This window comes from Macaca fascicularis, chromosome 1 (genome assembly GCF_037993035.2).
Source record: "Macaca fascicularis isolate 582-1 chromosome 1, T2T-MFA8v1.1".
In the NCBI taxonomy this organism is placed as follows: Eukaryota; Metazoa; Chordata; class Mammalia; order Primates; family Cercopithecidae; genus Macaca; species Macaca fascicularis.
In genome coordinates, this window is record NC_088375.1 from 139,477,847 (window position 1) to 139,496,642 (window position 18,796).

At 46.4% G+C, this 18,796-nt stretch overlaps 1 protein-coding gene across 2 annotated transcripts in view; it reads left to right on the top strand.

Moving 5' to 3' along the window:
* Nucleotides 1-2,681: 2,681 nt before the first annotated feature.
* The window catches only part of CNN3 (calponin 3), a 35,061-nt gene continuing 18,946 nt past the window's right edge, over nucleotides 2,682-18,796 (top strand). The window contains exon 1 of one of the 2 annotated variants that reach the window (XM_005542657.5): nucleotides 2,682-2,989. In XM_005542657.5, coding sequence (XP_005542714.1) covers nucleotides 2,933-2,989 — 57 coding nt within the window. In that variant the 5' untranslated portion in view covers nucleotides 2,682-2,932. Of the gene's footprint in view, nucleotides 2,990-3,376; nucleotides 4,264-18,796 lie in introns of those variants that run through there. The other variant, XM_005542658.5, reaches the window with a different exon arrangement.

The following is an 18,796-nucleotide window of genomic DNA, read 5'->3' on the forward strand; positions in this document are numbered from 1 at the left end:
TTAACACACTGAGCATGTCGTCCCTCCCAAGTGCTGGCAGGCCACTGCACATGCAGACAGCCCACCCCAAGGGAAGAATCAGGGGAAAAGGGACACAACCCCCTGGAAGCATGCCAATGTATAAAACAATGTATAAAGTCAAAGGTCAAGCAGCACACTTGAATCTATCAAGTTGCCCGCTTGGCCCTCTTCCGAGTGTACATTACTTCATTTCATTCTTGCTCTAAAACTTTTTATAAACTTTCACTCCTGCTCTAAAACTTGCCTTGGTCTCTCCCTCTGCCTTAAGCCTCTTGGCAGAATTCTTTCTTTGGAGGAGGCAAGAATTGAGGTTGCTGCAGACCCATACAGCTTTGCTGCTGCTAACACACTTTGGTGAATGCGACTCAGATACGTTCCCTAGTGCTAACAACAGCATTACGTATTCCTACACAACCAGTTAAATTCGAAATGAAGGAAGCCTCTGGAGTACTGATGGAATCCAAGAGGACCAACAATATTTAAATAGTAAGTGCCAGTGGCAATGTCAGAAAGAACTTCAAGTACCTTAGGGAGGATAACAGTTGACCAAACAAACAAATGTAGAAAATTTCATGTCTACTTTAAAGCCATGTAAGTGTACGATGGCATTATACATTTACAATGTTGTGTGACCATTGTCACTACCCATCTTCAAAACTTTTTCATCATCCAAAACTGAAATCCTGTAATCCTTAAAAAATAACGCCCCATAAACAATAAAATTCATAGTTTTCAAGACAAAATACAATTCTTGAACATTTTACAAGGAATAAGCTAAAGTAGATTAAAATGACTTTGACCATACAACAGGAGCAGTCAGGCTTAGATTGCTGCAAAAAGGCTCTGCAGGCTGGGCACCAGGATTTGTACCTCAAATCTGGCTGTTATTTCCCACACTCCTAGGTCCCATAGAAATGTGGGTGAGGTCCTGTGGTTGACACACCATCACTGTCATACTACTGGAAAAACAGCCCAAACTGCTTGCCTCAGTGATAGTGGGTCAATTGTGTCATCTTCGTGTGGGAAGAATGCCCTAATTATCATTACTCCCTTTGGATGAAATTAGCAAGTCATTTATAAATCATTTCACTTTCCTCCCTATTTGCCTCCTCCCCCTTCCTTCAGGTTCCATCCCTCAAAGTCATTGGGAAAAGCCTTGCAAAGTTGATAGCAGTTTTGTGCACTTCCGGCTCAAGTTGCCTTACTTCTTTTTTTTTAATGTAAAAAAACTTTGGATTTTTTTTATAGAGACAGGCTCTTGCTATGTGGCCCTGGCTGTTCTTGAACTCCAGGCCTCAAGCAGTCCTCTCACCCCGGTCTCCCAAAGTGCTGGGATTACAGGCATGAGCCACCACACCTGGTTCACCTTACTCACTTCTATTGCAGGACGGTTCAACTATGATGTTTTGGCTCCTCTTCTCAAGCAGGTTGCCACACCTTGTTCCATGATCTCTTCTGGCACAGTAGCTGGTATTTGGCGAACATAGTTTTCATCCTGGGATCTCAGGGATTGAAATCTGTCCTAGGTGTGCACCAGAAAGTGGTGGCAAGAGATGAAGCTTCGGAGGAGGGTGACCTCGGCCAGGATTCTTAAGTCTCAAAGTTTCAGCTTTCTCACCTCTCAACAGACATGAAATCTACCTAGTAGTAACTTCAGGGAAGTAAATGAGATAATGTTTGGAAGATATCTAGTCTCCGAGGTGCTCAGGCGGGGGACGAAGGTTCTGTTTCCAACCCCTTCTCTATCGAATGCCTTTAAAACTCAGAAGAAAGCGTTGGGTAGGAAATGGGACTGCGAAAAAAGTGGAGGCTGCTTCTGGCCTGAAGGATACTTATCTCTATACAAAGGGCTTCTGATTCAAAGAGGCCCCTGGATTCAAAAACACAAGCAGAGCAACACTACGTGGGGTTTGGGACTAGCTGAATTCCGGATAAAGATTCCTGTAAAGAGGAATTGATGAGAATCCAGAAAAGCACTTGAAATGCCCAGGCTTTGCCATGGCACATTCCCCAGGATTTTTTCGCACCGCATTTAGAGGTTTAGACACAGTGAGCTCGAATCAGGCCAAAAGCCTTAGGTTACTCGGTGGCGGCGGCGGGGCAGAGGTCAGACCAACAGGTGTGGGAGGCTGCTAGGTGAGGGAAGAAGCAGGTGTCGGTGGAGGCCCCAGTTCCTCCCGCCCAGAGGCTCCAAGGCTGCTGTTGGTGTTCCAGCAACGGGTGGAGGGGTCCCGCCCGGCATCTGGGCGCGCTGGGCCTGGAGCCCGGGAGCAGGCAGACGGAGGCGGCGGGTCAGACCGGGTGGGCTTCCGCTCCCCTCCGCCAGCCCGGCCCGGCCTAGCCCGGCCCGCCGCGGAGGATGCCTGGAGGTTGACGTGAACTGCCTGTGGCTAGGAAGCCCCCAGGCGCCCTGCCTAGCCCGGGGGCGGGGCCGCCTTGCCGCCGACCCCGGTGGCGTGAGGGCTGGGGCTGGGGCGGGGGCCGGGGACCGCGCGGAGAGAAAGCGGGAGGGAGAGCGGCCCCCGCGGCCCTTCAATTGGCCGCACCGCCCCTCGGCGCAGAGGCGGGAGGAGGCGGCCCTCCATTGGTCCGGCCCGGCGGCCAATCCCCGAGGGCCCAGGAGGAGGCGGGGGCGGCCGGTGGGGAACCGCGGTGCGGGCGGGGAGCAAGGCAGGCGGCGAGCTAGGCAGCCAGGAGCTTTGGAGCGGACCTCGAGGCTCTGCGGCACACAGTCGGACCCAGTCGCCCAGGCACCGCCCGCGCCCCGCGGCCGCGACCGTCTCCTGCGCCGCCCAGAGGAGGGAGTTCCGAGCATCCCCCGCGGCGGCCACTCCTCGGGGCCAGGAGCGGGGAAGCGAAGTGCGAGAGACCCCGGACCCCAGCGCAGCCTCTTCCCGCCGCCCTAACCACCATGACCCACTTCAACAAGGGCCCTTCCTACGGGCTCTCGGCCGAGGTCAAGAACAAGGTACGCCTGGCTCGGGCGGGCGCGGGGACCCCCGGGGCGAGGGGTGCAAAGCGCGCCCGGGCTCCCTTGGGCTAGCCTGGCGCTGGGCCGTACTTCGTTCGCCCCTCGCGCTGTGGTTCACCCCTCTTTCCTGGAGAGGGGACGTCGAGGCGGCGCGAGCGTCGCTGCCTGTCCCGGTTGCGTCCCGTCCCCGGGCTCGCGGGGCCGGCTCCCGGGCACCCGCCTGGCTTTGTTCCCGCGCCATGGGACGGGACTAGTGGCTGGCGGTGGGTTCCCGGGCGCCTGGAGTCCCGCGGAGCCGGCCTTTCCGGCTGCGAGGGTCTCTGGGGCCGTTTGGTGGTTGCAGGACGCGCCCTCCGGGAAGGGGGCGCTCCTGCGTGGCCACTCGCCCTTAGGCGGAGCCCGTCCGCGCGGCCAGGGACCCGGCGAGCCGCTGCCGCAGCCCCCACCATCTACCCGGGCCCCGGGTGCTGGCGGACCCCGCACCTCCCCACAGGGAGAGAGACCGCCCACTGTCCCGCCGACCCCAGGGCCCCCCGAGGAACGGGAGCCGGTCCAGGACCCATCGTAGTCTCCGATCTCGGTGCCTGGGAGGCATTTGGAGGCCGGTTGCTGCTGCTGCTGCTGCTGCTGCTGCTGCTGCTGCTGCTGCTGCCGCTGCCGCTGCTGCTGCTGTTACTCTTGCGGGAAATGGAGACAAAGCCTGAGCGCGCCACTGTGCGAGCGATGTCTCCTTAGGCTTGAGACTTTTTATAAAACACTGAGAAGTTTGTAGTACATTAGACTTTCACGACATAAAGGAGTATTTTTGTGGGTTGCTTTTGTTTAGGGCTTGTTTGCCGAGGCGGCTTATAGTTTGGAGCGATTGGGATTTGGTGACGCTCAGCTTTGCTACTGAGCCCAAGAATGCGTTAGGTTTATCTTTGGGACTTTGGGCCTGGGAAAGAGATGAGAGGCGTCCCCCTCCCCAAATCCTCTCCTTCCTTCCTCCCTCCCTGCATTCCAAGCCCATGACATCAGGGGTTTCTAGGGGGAGAGACCAGCCAATCGGCGCGGAACTGCGCACAGAACGCTCATTGTCTCTTTTCTGCTGTTCTGGCCAAAGCGCCACAAAGGAGGGCTGCTGTGGTTTAATTCCCATTAACCTCCCGGGAGCCCAAGCATGTCAGGATTGCCACCGCACCGTCCGACCGCTGGTGGAAGGCACTGGCATTGTCAGAGCTGGAACATCCCGGGGCTGCGGGGGTAGGCGGTGTGAAGCGAATTATGTTGAGGTAATGAAGCGCACCGTTGTCAAACCCCAAGGGAGAGTTGTGGCTCTTGTCTCCCGCTGTTAGTCTGCACATCATACCGTCTTTGAAGCAAAGGGTTGATTTTAGTCTGTGTATCTAAAGTTGAAATGTTTAGGTCCTTTACTTTTTCAAACGTCTTGCCCGTGTTGGACAACAGTTTGCTAAACAGTTTTTTTAAGAGCAGAAAGGTGAGTGGTGTATGATTGAATGCAAACCTCACCAACTGAAAAGTTTGTAACAAGTTAATTGTTCCCTTCCTTCCAGGGTTTACAAACCGAACTTTAGGAAACTTTTCAGAGGAACGGGCATGTCCAAAACGTTGGACGTGTTGTGAGACTTTTTGGCCTGGTTGTGCACATTCATTGTAATTCCCCCCAGTGATTCTTGGTTGGCAGCAGTTGAGTCTCTTTACTACCTTTTGCATTGTAAATGAGGTACTGATAACGTTGGCAGCTCTTCAAGTGACTTACTTTTCTTGGATGTTAATAATATTCATGCTAATTTCTTTTTTGCTGACTAATGTAGCAGCTTCTGCCGTTTTCCTGCTTAATGCTGAGCAGACTCAAGGAAATGCATGCACAGGCCAGATCACTGTAATTATTATAAATGTTTAAAAACAGTAAAACCTCAGTTTTTAGAACATTTGGAAAGTTAGTTAGGAAAGCTGCGGATTTATCCCTTTAAGCACCAAACCCATTTTTTAATAGCCCGTTTCATTTTTGTAGTCCTTTCAGACAGTATTCTTTCATAGGAATTCTTTTCATCTTAACAGCAGAGCAGTCCTGTAAGGTGAGGCGGATTGCTGGGATTATCCAACATCATTTACAGATCAGTACACTGAAGCTCAGAAAGATTTGCTCAAGGTCACAGAAGTTGGACTGTTCTAAGAATTTTAACTCTAAAAGCGATGTCTTAGTTGAGTGAAGTACTTAGGGGTGTTCTACAGAAGACTCTGCTGTCTGTCGCCTTCCCCCCCACCTTTTTTTTTTTTTTTTTTTTTGTTGAGACGGAGTCTTGCTCTGTCGCCCAGGCTGGAGTGCAGTGGCAGGATTTCAGCTCACTGCAACTTTCGCCTCCCGGGTTCAAGCGATTCTCCTGCCTCAGCCTCCCAAGTAGCTGGGATTACAGGCACCTGCCACCACACGCGGCTAATTTTTGTATTTTTTAGTAGAGACAGGGTTTTGCCACGTTGGCCAGGCTGGTCTCCAACTCCTCACCTCAGGTGATTTCCTCCTGCCTTAGCCTCCCCACATGCTGGGATAACAGGTGTGAGCCACGGCGCCCAGCCCTTCCCCCCATTTTTGCTACCCACCTGTCACTTCTTGACATTGTGATTATTTATGTGATACTGTTTCTGATCTGTTCTGGACCTGGGAATCAAATTAGCCGTGTTTGCTAGGCCTTTGTATGAGATGCTACATTCTGATGGAGGCCTCAGGACTCCTGGGTGAAAGGTGGGTATATGCAAAAGTGACATTGCGTGGTTTGACACTTTTTGATTCCTTCCTGCTTTTTCTTTATTGCGTAATTGATACATTGCTTGAATGCTAGATTTCCCCCATCCACCCCTAAATCTCACTTAACAAAGAAGTATAGAAACATCCTGGGGAGACAATGTGGAGGGGACCTGGGAGTCTAGCATATGTGAGTTCTAGTCCCCGTTCCGCCACTTCCTGCCTTCTGTGATGCTGGGCAAGCTACCTGACATCTCTCTCCTAGTTTGTCATCTGTAGAATGGGGGAAAACAATAGTTACCACCCCTAAACACCATGTTGTGGAAATGTGTCTGGCTTATATTCAGTACTCAGTGACTGTATTGTGCTATTAGCTCTTAGTAACAGAAAATTAGTTATTGGTATTATATTTCTAAGATATTTATGTCCCTGCCTCTTTAAGTAGTTGGTTTGTATTAATACCTTTTGGTCTTGTTATATAATCTAGCTGTAAAAGCAGTTCATCAGTGAATTGAGGATGTCTCTGATTTTAAATACTTTAATCAGTAAAATTTCAGGGAAAAATCTTTAAGACATTTGATTGATAAGATGATAATACATGGCAGAACACACAAACCTACTTTCTTTAATAGGCAAGAAGATGTGTGAAAACAGCCTAAAAAAAAGAAAAACCCTAAGAATTCCAGTCTTTCAGCGTGGAATACGAACAACGTTTCTTTAATAACAAAGAAAAAAATGACACCAAATGATCAATAACTTGTAGTTTACAAAAACTATCAGAGAGTAAAAGGGCCAGGGAAAATGCAGACACTGGTGTATGGATGGTTCGATGGAGGATGGAAACACTCGTAAAGTAATGGGCCCTACAGGTATTCTACAGGTTGAGCCAGGCCCTTGAATGCATCTTGGGAACCAAAATGAAAAGTGAAACAATTCTGTGCCTCATAAACCATGAAAAAATATAACAGGTACTCAAGGGAAGCACAGCATTTCCTGGCAAAATGTTGGAGTGGGGGTAGTTTCCCGTAAATTTGGACGGAAAAGAGGACGCAGTGAAGCATGTCTTCATCAGACTTGGAGTAAATGCCGCAGGAACCTTTCTTACAGGTCTCAGGGAAAGTGGAAAAAATAAATTGACGAATGGGGAGCTGAAATAATCTTACCTCGGTATGTTTTTTTGGGAGGAGGCTAACTGAAATATTAAGAAGCATGGAATTGGAATGCACATTCTTCCAGTCTTCTGCCCCCCTGGAATGTCTGATTTGAGCAAAGCAGCTTCCCACGGGATCTTCTTGGTTACAAAATGGTATTTCTCAACACCTAAAAACCATCTTGAAAGGCTTATTACCAAAATCTTTGGTTGTTGAAGTTAATCATATAGTAATAATTGGACAGGACCAGTGTCCGCGGAGTCCTCCCAGCCTGTTTGCCGGCTGCGCTTCAGACGCACAGCTGCTCTGAGGGTACTTCTGGTAAGAGTAACCCAGGGTGACCCAGCTGTGAATTATACCCGAAGGTGGGTTGCCTTGTCTTGCTGGTAGAGCACCAGAATCTTGGTAAAAATGTGTTGGTGGGCTTAGCTTTTTTCTTTTTAATCTTGAAAGTTCAGAAATTGGTTTTTAATTAAAATATTTTTTTGTTTGCTTATTATCTGTCTCTTCCCACCAGAGATAAAGCTGTCTTATTCACGGGTGTGTCTCAAGATCGATATTTTAGAATATAGTTTGGCACATAGCTTGTGCTCAATAAATATTTGAATATTTTGTTGATTTAATGAATGTATTCATCAGGAAGAGATTTTGCTACCTCTAGACATAAGAAGTTAGAAATTAACTCTGTAGTCTAAGATAATTCTGTAGTACAGTGTGATGATTTTGAAGGATGTGGTTAAAAAGAAAATATTCTAAAAACTATTTTATTTTTTTATCTCACTATGTTGCCCAGGTTGGTTCTTGAACTCCTGGCCTCAAGTGATCCTACTGCCTTGGCCTGTTAAAGCACTGGGATTACAGGTGTGAGCCACCATTCCTAACCCTGTTTTTCTTAAGTAGTTAAATAGTTAATATTACATTGAAATTTTTCATCTTTGCTGCTGATTTTGGGATTATCTCTTAAGATAGATATTTTGACTGGGCTCTTAGACTTCCAAGTTAGGAATGGTAGAGGTGTCCTCTGCAAGGATTTGCCCAGTGCCTGCATTTTCCTGAATACTGCTGGAGAAGGGGCCATTCAGCCAGGCCAAGGACTCTGCTCCTGGTACGAACCAGCCATTGCCGTTGGTCTGCTTTAGTTTTTGTTTTCCTGTCTTGACCAAAACAGATAAATAAGATACACTTTGCTGAAGCGACAAGAGGTACTATGCTTCCTCTTTAAAATGCTCAGCCTTATTTACTCTGGAGTTTTAACGAGGATTATTATCAGGCTCACTGATTTTTTACAGTCTAACATTTGTGGAAATTGTTCTGTCTCTAGCCACTCTTTTAGATTTCAGAAACAATCTTGACAATGATGACATTGCTAATACTACCATCAACAGAGGTATAGGCTTTTTTTTTTTTTTCCCTATGCCTGTTTCCCTTCCAGGTTGGGACATGAGGGTTAGTGTTTCCTGCCTCCTTTCCCTCTTCAACAGTGTGTTCTTAAAGCCATAAAGAATCTGATCTGCAGCATAAAAAAAGTAAGCACAATTGGATGGTTTTGGTTTTTCACCTGTCATTACCATTGTATTCAGGAGAGTGAGGAAATGCATTTTATTCGCTCTCTTTTTAATTTTTTTGAGATGGAGTCTCTCTCTGCTGCCCAGGCTGGAGTGCAGTCGTGCGATCTCAGCTCACTGCAACCTCCACCTCCCAGGTTCAAGCAATTCTCCTGGCTTAGCTTCCCGAGTAGCTGGAATTACAGGCACCTGCCACCACATCTGACTAATTTTTGTATTCTTAGTAGAGTTGGGGTTTCACCATGTTGGCCAGGCTGGTCTCAAACTCCTGACCTCAAGAGATACACCTGCCTTGGTCTCCCAAAGAGCTGGGATTACAGGTGTGAGCAACTGTGCCCAGCCCTGCATTTTCTTTCTCAGTGAAACTAGGTGGTAGTTGGAGAAAGCTTGTCCTTAGAATTTGTTGGCAAGTTCCATTTAAATCTAGGCATTACCCTCCTGTAGCATATACCTTGTGCATTCGCTCTCTTTAACTCTGAACTTATTTTATAGCCCAAATGGGCTTTTAACTGTTATTCATGTGGACTTGTACCCTCAGATTTTTGTTAAGGATTCTTGGAACTCATAGGTAGATCCAGGTTGTTTGTGGGGACCAAGTTTATATAATTTTGGGGTCCTCATTATGGAAAATATATAAATATCTTTTAAGTTTTACAAAAACCTATAGCCATGTGAACCCTTTTGAACTTGAAGACTTCCCCATACCTGTCATACAAGGTTCTTGTCAGAGGGAAAGTAGAGCTTAGTGGTTAAGAACATGGACTGTGGGAACTGGGTTGGATTCCTGGTTCTGCATCTTACTGTGAACTTTGGCAAGTGACTTAACCTGCCTGTCTTGTCTGTAAAATGAGGCTATCATGATGCTCATCTTTATAGGGTTGTTGGGAGAAATAAGATAGATAATCCATGTAAAGTGTTTAGAATAATGCCTGGAATCAAAAGCCCACATTATGTAAATTTTAGCCATGGTTTTTCATTTGGAGACTGGTTCTCTGCTAATTAGGCTCAGTCTTGTGTTCTGAGCTGCTTTTCCCTTCTGGATGTTGATATTATTTCTAGAACTTTAATATTCATTCATGAATCTGTTTCTATCTGCCTGAGATTTCTGGTGGGTAAGGGACCATGACACCAAGCAATACTACTGTGTTTCATTTCTGTGTCAGGAATGTGATCTGCCCCAGAGTCCTTATCCAGGACTCCACCCCCAGGCAGCCTGTGAGGCGTTTCCACCGTGAAAGCACCAGGTCTGTAGATCTGCACCATTCTGTCCACGTTGCCCTTGGGGCTGAGGACTTCTCTGTAGAGCTGGAGGTCTTGCTTACTGGGCGTGGTTGTATTCTGCTTTTTCTAAGAGGTTGATTCCTTTTAAATAAGATACATCTTTCCTTTCTTGGTTTCAGACAGGGCTTGTATTCCTCCACAACTGGCTGGTTAACATATTTTCCTTCAAGTGTTTGAATTTGGCTTGCTTGGATCTGGAGGCTTTGAGTTTATGTGTTCTTATGAAGTCTCTACCTAGACCTGTGTGAAGCAAGTCCTTGAGTGGAGAAGACTAATTCCTAGTTTTCCCCCACAAGGTAGGGAGGGACCAGGAAAGTTCAGGGTGTGGGCGTGACTGTTGGGTGCTGTGTCTGCAGTGGGAAGGCCAGGGAATTGGAGGCATGAATGCAGAGAAAAGAGGAGGCCTTTTGTGCTTCGAAGGACTCTTCTGGGTGAGTTGTAACCTAAGCATTTATGGTTATTTCCCCTCTCCTGGAGAATTTTCCAGGGAACTCTAGCTGTGGAGTGGCCACACTGGGCGGGCTATGGCTTCATCATTGCTTCTTCCCGCCTCCACTGCCAAATGTTTGGACACTGATCTTTCTCCATTATCTGCAGCTTCTCACCCTTAATGTTACCCAGGCTCTACGAATGGATAGTGTGTGCTTCATTAGTGCACACTTCCCTGTCTCCTTTTGTTTCTTGTGGGAGGAAATAGGAGAGAAAACAATCAATACCATGTGTAGCAAGTCTCTGTCATGCTGTTGGTTAATTCAAACATGTGATTCCACTTTGAATGCAAAAATAGCAACAGCAATCATATTATGCTTCTAATCGAGTATAGAAATTATACGTACATTAGGCATCATCTTGTGAGCTTGCTGTGGTCCTTGGCCCTTAGCAGCTGAGCTGGAATCCTAGGGCTGCTCTTGGGAGTCACCTATGGCTAGATGCCTTCCCCTGAATGGTCCCATTCTCTACTCTGAATACTGGGGTGCATTTGTTTCTGGATTTTCCTTATCTTTCTTCAAAGACTTGGATATTGTATTTTTAAAAAACCCCATCCCCACCTGTCCCCGCTTACACACACAAACACGCATTCTTTGCCAGCCAGAATTTCATTTCAAGGTTTCTTCCTCTCTGGGCTTTCCCCTGCTTCTTTTTCTTCTTTAGTGATACCCTTTCCTTCAGTCGGTCTTACATCACCTTCAAAAACATGCCTGTGGCAGAAGGTTAGTCTTCATATGGGCCAGTGGGAGAGTAAAAGTGTTTTTAGTCTAAAATAGCTCTGCTAAATATCTTACGAATTTTTTTTTGCTTGACAGTCTTGCTCTGTCACCTGGGCTGGAGTACAGTGGCGCGATCTTGGCTCACTGCAACCTCTACCTCCTGGGTTCACGCAATTCTCCTGCCTCAGCCTCCTGAGTAGCTGGGATTACAGGTGCACGCCACCATGCCCGGCTAATTTTTGTATTTTTAGTAGAGATGGGGTTTCACCATGTTGCCCAAGTGCGTCTCAAACTCCTGACCTTAAGTGATCCACCCATCTCAGCCTCCCAAAGTGTTGGGATTACAGGTGTGAGCCACAGCGCCTGGCCTTATTATGAACTTTTGAACTGTGCTGGCAACGCCCTTTGGAACTAAGGATTCCTATGGGCTTGTTTAAATCAATTCCTCCCACCCGCTGCTGACTTTTTTCTTTTCTTTTTTTTTTTTGTGTGACAGTCTCACTTTGTCACCCAGGCTGGAGTACTGTGGTGTGATCTCGGTTCATTGTAACCTCTGCCTCTCGGGTTCAGGTGATTCTCCTGCCTCAGCCTCCTGGATAGTTGGGACTACAGGCCTGTGCCACCCTGCCTGGCTAATTTTTTGTATTTTTGGTATAGACGGGGTTTCACTATGTTGGCCAGGCTGCATTTGAACTCCTGACCTCAGGTGATCTGCCTGCCTCGGCCTCCCAAAGTGCTGGGATTACAGGCATGAGCCACTGTGCCCGGCCCAATTAGTCCTTTCTACAGCTGGGCAATATATTCATGTGCATTAGTCTGATACGATGATATGGGTGGTGGGTACATGTGGATATATTGTCACATCTTCATGAGTTAAAAGGACTTTATGTTAAGCCAGAGTCTAAGCATCTTCAGGCAGATTGCATAGTTGCTGTGCTAAGGCTGTGTATAGTACAGAGAGTTCCTGTGTTTCAGCTTGGTTGTGGAGTAGGGATGGGGGAGCATCCAGTGATGGAAAAGACTTAGACTTGGAGCCAGATCTGGGTCCGAATCCCTGCTGAGCCCACAACCTTTGGACAAGTCATCTCTGCATGAAGACAGTACATCTACCTCAGGGTGCCATCTTCCTTTCTTATGAGAACCACTTCTCTTTATGCAAACAGTTCCAAAATAGAAGAGTAAATAAGTGAAAGTATCCTGTATGCCTTACCCCTACCCTAACTGCTTGTACTGCTTTGAATATTGTTCAACCATTTTGAAAACTGAATTATAGTCTGTGGTATGGGTTTCCACTGATTATTCACTGCTTCCCTACTGGTAGATATTTCCTTTAAAAGTACTTGTGTAGAAAAGTGTGTAACTTTTGACCTAACATTTAAATGTATTCAGGTATTACCAAATTGCTCTCCAAAAAAATTAGTTCCTACCAATGGTAAGAAAGAGGAGGAGGATCTTTTGATGTTAAGAAAAAAGTAACTTGTTTTAGTTTCTTTATTACCAAGTCATGAGTCACTGACATCTGTAATCCCTACTCCATCCCTCATCCCCAGCAGACTCAGGTGGGAGTTGGCAGTGGGATGGGATGAGGGCATCTCTTTTCACAAATTATTTGATAATAGCTTTTTAAACAGGAAGCTTGGCCAGGCATTGTGACTCACGCCTGTAACTCTAACACTTTGGGAGGCTGAGGTGGGTGGATCACCTGAGGTCAGGAGTTTGAGACCAGCCTGACCAACGTAGAGAAATCTCTTCTAAAAATACAAAATTATCCGGGCATGGTGGCGCATGCCTGTAATCTCAGCTGCTCAGGAGGCTGAGGCAGGAGAATCGCTTGAACCTGGGAGGCAGAGGTTGCAGTGAGCCGAGATTGCGCCATTGCAATCCAGCCTGTGCAACAAGAGCGAAATTCCATCTCAAAAACAAACAAAAAACCCAGGAAGCTTTAGGTAGCATTAAAATGATATCAAAATGGCTATCAAATCATGTCAAGCAAGTGGTTTTTAATGATATATTGAATTCAAAGGAGGAGATCTTTCCAGTATCTTGATTAGAATGGCCAGCAAAGCATAGATGGAAGGATAAGTGTTGACATTTATTGAGTTCTTACAACTTATGTGAATTAACTCATTGATTTTTCCCAGTAACCTTCTGATGTAAGTGCTGTTAATGATCTCTGGTTGGCAGGGAAGAAAACTGAAGCAGAGGAAACTTGGTGCGTGGTGGAAATGGGCTTCTAATCCAAGCATTCTGCTTCTAGAGTCCTTGCTTCTAACCATTTTAATCTGAGGCCAGAGCTCAGGGAGAATTGACATCTTTCAAGAAGAGAGGGTACTGAGCCGGGAGAGGGCAGACCAGAACAAGAAGTCCCAGTATAAAGTCCTTTAACAAGAAGCTGGAGGAGGAGAGATTAGAGGGCCCGCCTGGAAAATACTAGGTGCTACAGAGAGGCCCAGAGGATGACTGGAGACAGTCATCTCCAGACATCCAGACATCCAGATGACTGGATTTGGCTACTGAGAAGTCACTGATGATCTTTTTTTTTTTTTTTTTTGAGACAGGATCTTCCTCTGTTCCCCACTCCCTGCAACCCCCCTCCCCCGTTTCCCCCCAGGTTGGAGTGCAGTGGCGTGATCTTGGCTCACTGCAGCCCTGACCTCCTGGGCTCAGGCAATCCTCCTGCCTCAGCCTCCCAAGTAGCTGGGACTACAGGCGTGCACTACCATGCCTGGCTAATTTTTTGTAAAGACAGGGTTTTACTGTGTTGCCCAGGCTGCACTGGTGATCTTTCGAGAGATCGTTGGTACAGCAAATTTCCAGGGGTTAGGAGAGAGTACTAAGTGAGGAAATGGGTAGGCTTGGCATGAAATAAATGAGAAACAGGACATTGTATGAGGCTGGCAGCAGGTTCAATCAAAGATTTGCCATTTCAGGGAAGACAGGGTAGCCTGTGCCCATTGATGAACCAAGTAAAGGCAATAGCCCAAAACAGATGGTGGGTAGGGGCAAAGCAGAAGGGCAGGAGGGTCAGCAGGAAGAGAAGGGGCCCAGCTGGGAAGGGGAAGGGAAGAGGACCATGAAAATGCAGCACTGATGTGGAGAAGTCATCTTTTCATCTGAAGTAGGGGTGTCACTTTGCTCCTGACCTTATTATGCTGGGGCCACTGATGTCTGATGGGGAAGGGAGCAGGAATAGGAAGAGATGGCCCAGGCTGAGCCCTGCCTGTGAGTGCACTGCTGATTGGGCTGTCCCTTTGGAGCCTGGGCGCTGGCTCACTCTCCTCTTTCCATTGGCCCTTGATCTGGAAGGGATGGGAAGTTGGGTTTATTTTGTAGAGCCTGGTTGTCTGTAGCAAGCCTTTACTGTATAATCTCCAAGAGACCTTTGTGTTGGGGCATAGCACTCTGATGGAAGATGTAATGCTTTCAGGGGAACTTACATTCCCTCATCCATGCTCTCAGATTGCATTACAATTATGTAAAATATGGAGTTTACCTTTACTGTCGATGTAAAGGGTCCCCTGTGACCTCATCATAAGATCCTTGCAGACTTCAGGACTGGAAAGGGGAAACCATGTTCAGACTGACTTCCTTTTAGAGGAACTCTGAATCTTGTAGTTGATTATGTCCCTCTTTGTCTTGGTGTTTAAGATGCTTGGACTTCAGTTTGCATCCAACCTATCTTTGGGTGTTACCTGTGTAGGACTTGGTGGCATGCAGGTGTGTGAGCCTTCCCTCTGACTTCATCTTTTTTTCACACATCCTCATTAAAAGCAAAATGAACCTAATGGCTTTTTACTTAGGGTCTCAAAAAGTACAAAATATCTTTGTATGCTATTTCATAAGGCACAGTATGAATATTTTTAAAAGAAGGATATGGGACCAGCCTGGGCAACATAGGGAGACCCCATCTCTACAAAACATTTTTTAAAAAGTAGCTGTGGTGGCACATGCCTGTAGTCCTAGCTACCTGGGAGGCTGAGGCGGAAGGATTGCTTGAGCCTGGGAGGTTGAGGCTTCAGTGAGCTATGATCATGCCACTGCACTCCAGCCTGGGTGACAGAGCAAGACTGTCTCAAAAAAAGAAAAAAAAAGAAAAAAAAAAAAGAAAATGGGAAATTCTATCCTACTTTTTAACGGAAATGTCATATTTTCTCATTTTCATTGGGGAAAAAATGGTGCTCTTTTGCACAGTTAACGTATCTGTAAGATTCTATCAGCATCTATCCCATGTTTAAAATTAGATGTTTCCTCTCTGTTCATAGCTGGTTGTGTAAAGCCACCTTTCTCAAATGGACAGACTCCACTGTAGTAAGCAAAACAGCATTTGCAATCTGAGATCTAGACCTGGATCTAGACTCCAGGAGGAGTTCCAGATTTACTAAGGCTGACCCAAAGGGCTGAGATCCCTTTTCTCCTCGGCCCGCTTTCATGCCTTGTGCCAACAATAACCCTCAGTAAAGGAGCTGCGTGGTGTTTTGACTCAGTTTTGGGGTTGGCAGATGGGAGCATGGAGATGAGTGTGATCAGTGATCTGTGAGATGATCCCCAGGCTGGTTGAGACCAGTTCCTTCTCAGAACAATACAGCGAACTTTTGGGACAATGACGTTGAGGTGGATTTCTTGCCTTCCTGGAGTCACAGTAGACTGTGAGGCTCGTCCTGTGGAGCAGGCTTGCTGAAGAGTTGACGAAGAGTGAGTGTACATTCTGAAACTACAGAAAAGTTGCAAACATGTCATGTGCCTTGTCGTTATGGAAAGACAAATGACAGCTCTTCAGTGTTACCCATGCTCCTGACTCAAGGGTTATTTTGGAGGCACCTAGAGGTCCTGCTGAAGAGACAGTGCTTGATAATCTGGAGAGTGGCAAAGAGCCGATACCTACAAATGCGGGAATGAGTTTGTTAGACTCTTACATATTCTAGTGGTGAGACAAAGAAAACAAACACTTGAGGAACATCTCTATTTTCACCTCTTTGACCTGTGGGGCTTCAGCTAAGATCCCCTTTCAGCAAAATCTCTACCGATCTCTAAAATTCAAGACCCGGCTGGCCTCCTTCTCAGTGAGAGAATGTTCTCCAACAAGCTTTCTTGGAGGTCATCTCTTCCTGCCTGTGCTTCACTGGCACTCAAAACATGGTATTTTTCCATGCCTGTTTGCTTCTTGTCCATCTCTCGGGAACTTCTATGTATATTTTCCTGGTCTGTCCTCTGTGTGTCATTCAGAATAAATCAACTCCCTCTTCCATATAACTTCCATCTAAATATTTAGATGGGAGCTAACCTGCCTCTCCTGAACTTCCAGGTCATATGTAGCCACTCCTGGCTAGCCAGTTTCTCATAATAGGCTGTATTTGGTTTTTCTAATCCTTTCACCACCTAGTTTACTCCTTCTAGTAACTGATGTCAGCTTATCATTGTCACCTTTCAGAATGCATCACTCAGAATTGATCATAGTATTGCTACAGATATGGTTTAACCTACCAGAGTACACTGGGATTGTTAACTGACTTCCTTTGATTACAAAGCTTTAGCTCCTTCTGTTTTAACCAACAGAATCACTTGGTGAGGTAGACAAGGTAACTCTGTGTAGAAGAAAGATTCTAATCCTTGCTTCGTCAAATGAACTTTTCCTGTCTATAAAGTATGGTGGTGATCACTCTGGGAGGTTTATGGCTCACATGAACTCCCATGCGCACCGTTTCTTATAAATAATGCTTTCCTTGGTTACCTCATGGGGCTGTTTTGATTTAAACAAATAACCAATACTATTTTATAAAGAATTGTATAACTATGCAGATCAAGATAGTGTTGGCTTTTTAACTCACTCAAGTCACTGAGTAAGCATTACTAGTTCTAAAACTTTGGGGCAGGAGTTTACATAGATTTTGAATAAACTGTGTATTAGTGTAAGAAAGAGCCTTCTGATTCCCAGTTTCCTTAATAAGTATGCCCAGTAGTTTCCAAATCATTAATGACCAGAACAGAAGAGGACACATCTAAATCCAAACATTGAGGTACACATCACCATGAGTTTCTTCTGCCATGACATAATCAGCACAGTGGGCATGGTGTTCCTTCTGACTGTACCCTACTTCAAGGGTTACTAAACTGGACTTCAGGAGTGCCCTAGACATAAGGAACTTTTATCAGAAAGTAATGCAGTTATATCCCTAGTGGGCCATCTAATACCAGATTGGCAGATTGAGGAGATGTGACGCCCATAAAAGGCAGTGACATTCAAATGCAGATGCCTTTCCGAAACAAGATAGATATTTAAATCTTAGGCATTTCCCTAGGCTGGTAATCCTGTCAGTGGGTGAAAAATCATGGATTGAGTGCCTACTATGTATCAGGCATGGGCATGAGGGGTACTAAAATGAACAAGAGCCTGTCCTCCCCTCCAGGAGGGGACATGGGCAGGTGTTCTTGGACATGCCTGTGTGTCCGTGCAGCCCTGGTGATGGCTGCCCTTCCCCCTGAGTGCTTGCACACTCTCTCCCCAGGAGTCCACTCTAGGAAGGGCACCTGCCAGGCTCTTCTGCCAGTAATAGATCCTTGCCCTCTGGGTGGGGATGGGGCGGGAGCAGGCCTCTCTCTAGGTTCCTGTTACTACTGTTTGCCAAAGCTTCTCTCATAGTGAGCTGCTTGATATGCACTTCTTTGTTACTTGTTGTTTCTGAGTCTAGATTCTTCTGAGAATCCAGTGTCTATACTTGTTCCCTCCTTGTTTAGATTTGAACTTTCAAAAATCCACTTTAAACTATGTGTGTTCTAAGCTTTATGGTCTAAAGGTCATTTTCTAGACAGAGAAGACAAAATTGACATTCTGTTTGCTCTGCATCTTTCTATACTCTTTGCTTTAGGCACTGGACCAGCTCCTCTTTAATTTTATGTATATATGTATATAAAATTTTTTTTTTGAGACGGAGTTTCACTCTTGTTGCCCAAGCTGGAGTGCAGTGGCGTGATCTCGGCTCACTGCAAAAACCTCCGCCTCCTGCGCACAAGCGATTCTCCTGCCTCAGTAGCTGAGATTACAGGCGCTACAGGCGTGTGCCACCACGCCCAGCTAATTTTTTGTATTGTTAGTAGAAACGGGGTTTCACCATGTTAGCCAGGCTGATCTCGAAGTCCTGACCTCAGGTGATCCGTCTGCCTTGGCCTCCCAAAGTGCTGGGATTACAGGCGTGAGCCACTGCGCCTGGCTTATTTATATTTTTTTGAGACAGGGTCTCCATCTATTGCTCAGGCTGGACTGATAGTAGCATGATCTCAGCTCACTGCAGCCTTGACTTCCCAGGCTCAAGTGATCCTCCCACCTCAGCCTCCCAAGTTGCTGGGACCACGGGTGTCTGCCATAGTGAGACAGGGTCTCACTATGTTGCCCAGGCTAGCCTCAAACTCCTGGACTCAAGTGATCCTCCAGTGTTGGCCTCCCAAATTGCTGGTGTGAGCCACTGCACCCATCCTAGTTATTTTTAAAGCTTTAATTTCTTGTCAGTCTCACAGTATTTGTATATTGAGTCATAATGTTTTTGTATGTACCTGATTATAGACATTTGGAGGGAAAAAATTTGTGCTAGTTGGTGCCATATGCTGATACCTTGATCTGAAGATACAGTTGGACCTCTGAGAGGAGGACCTGGCTTTAAAATGCTCCTGGACTTAACTCAGCCGTAGTTTACATCTCGGGTGATATGTGCGATTGAGGAGAAAGCGGAGGAGGTGTCTGGTGAGTAGTGTATTGCTAAGAATAGACCTGTGATGATTTGTAGAATTAGGCAGACTGCAAGAAGTGAGCCGAAGTTTCATCATATGGAAAGGTTAGATGGGGTGGGTAAATCAATGAGGGAACG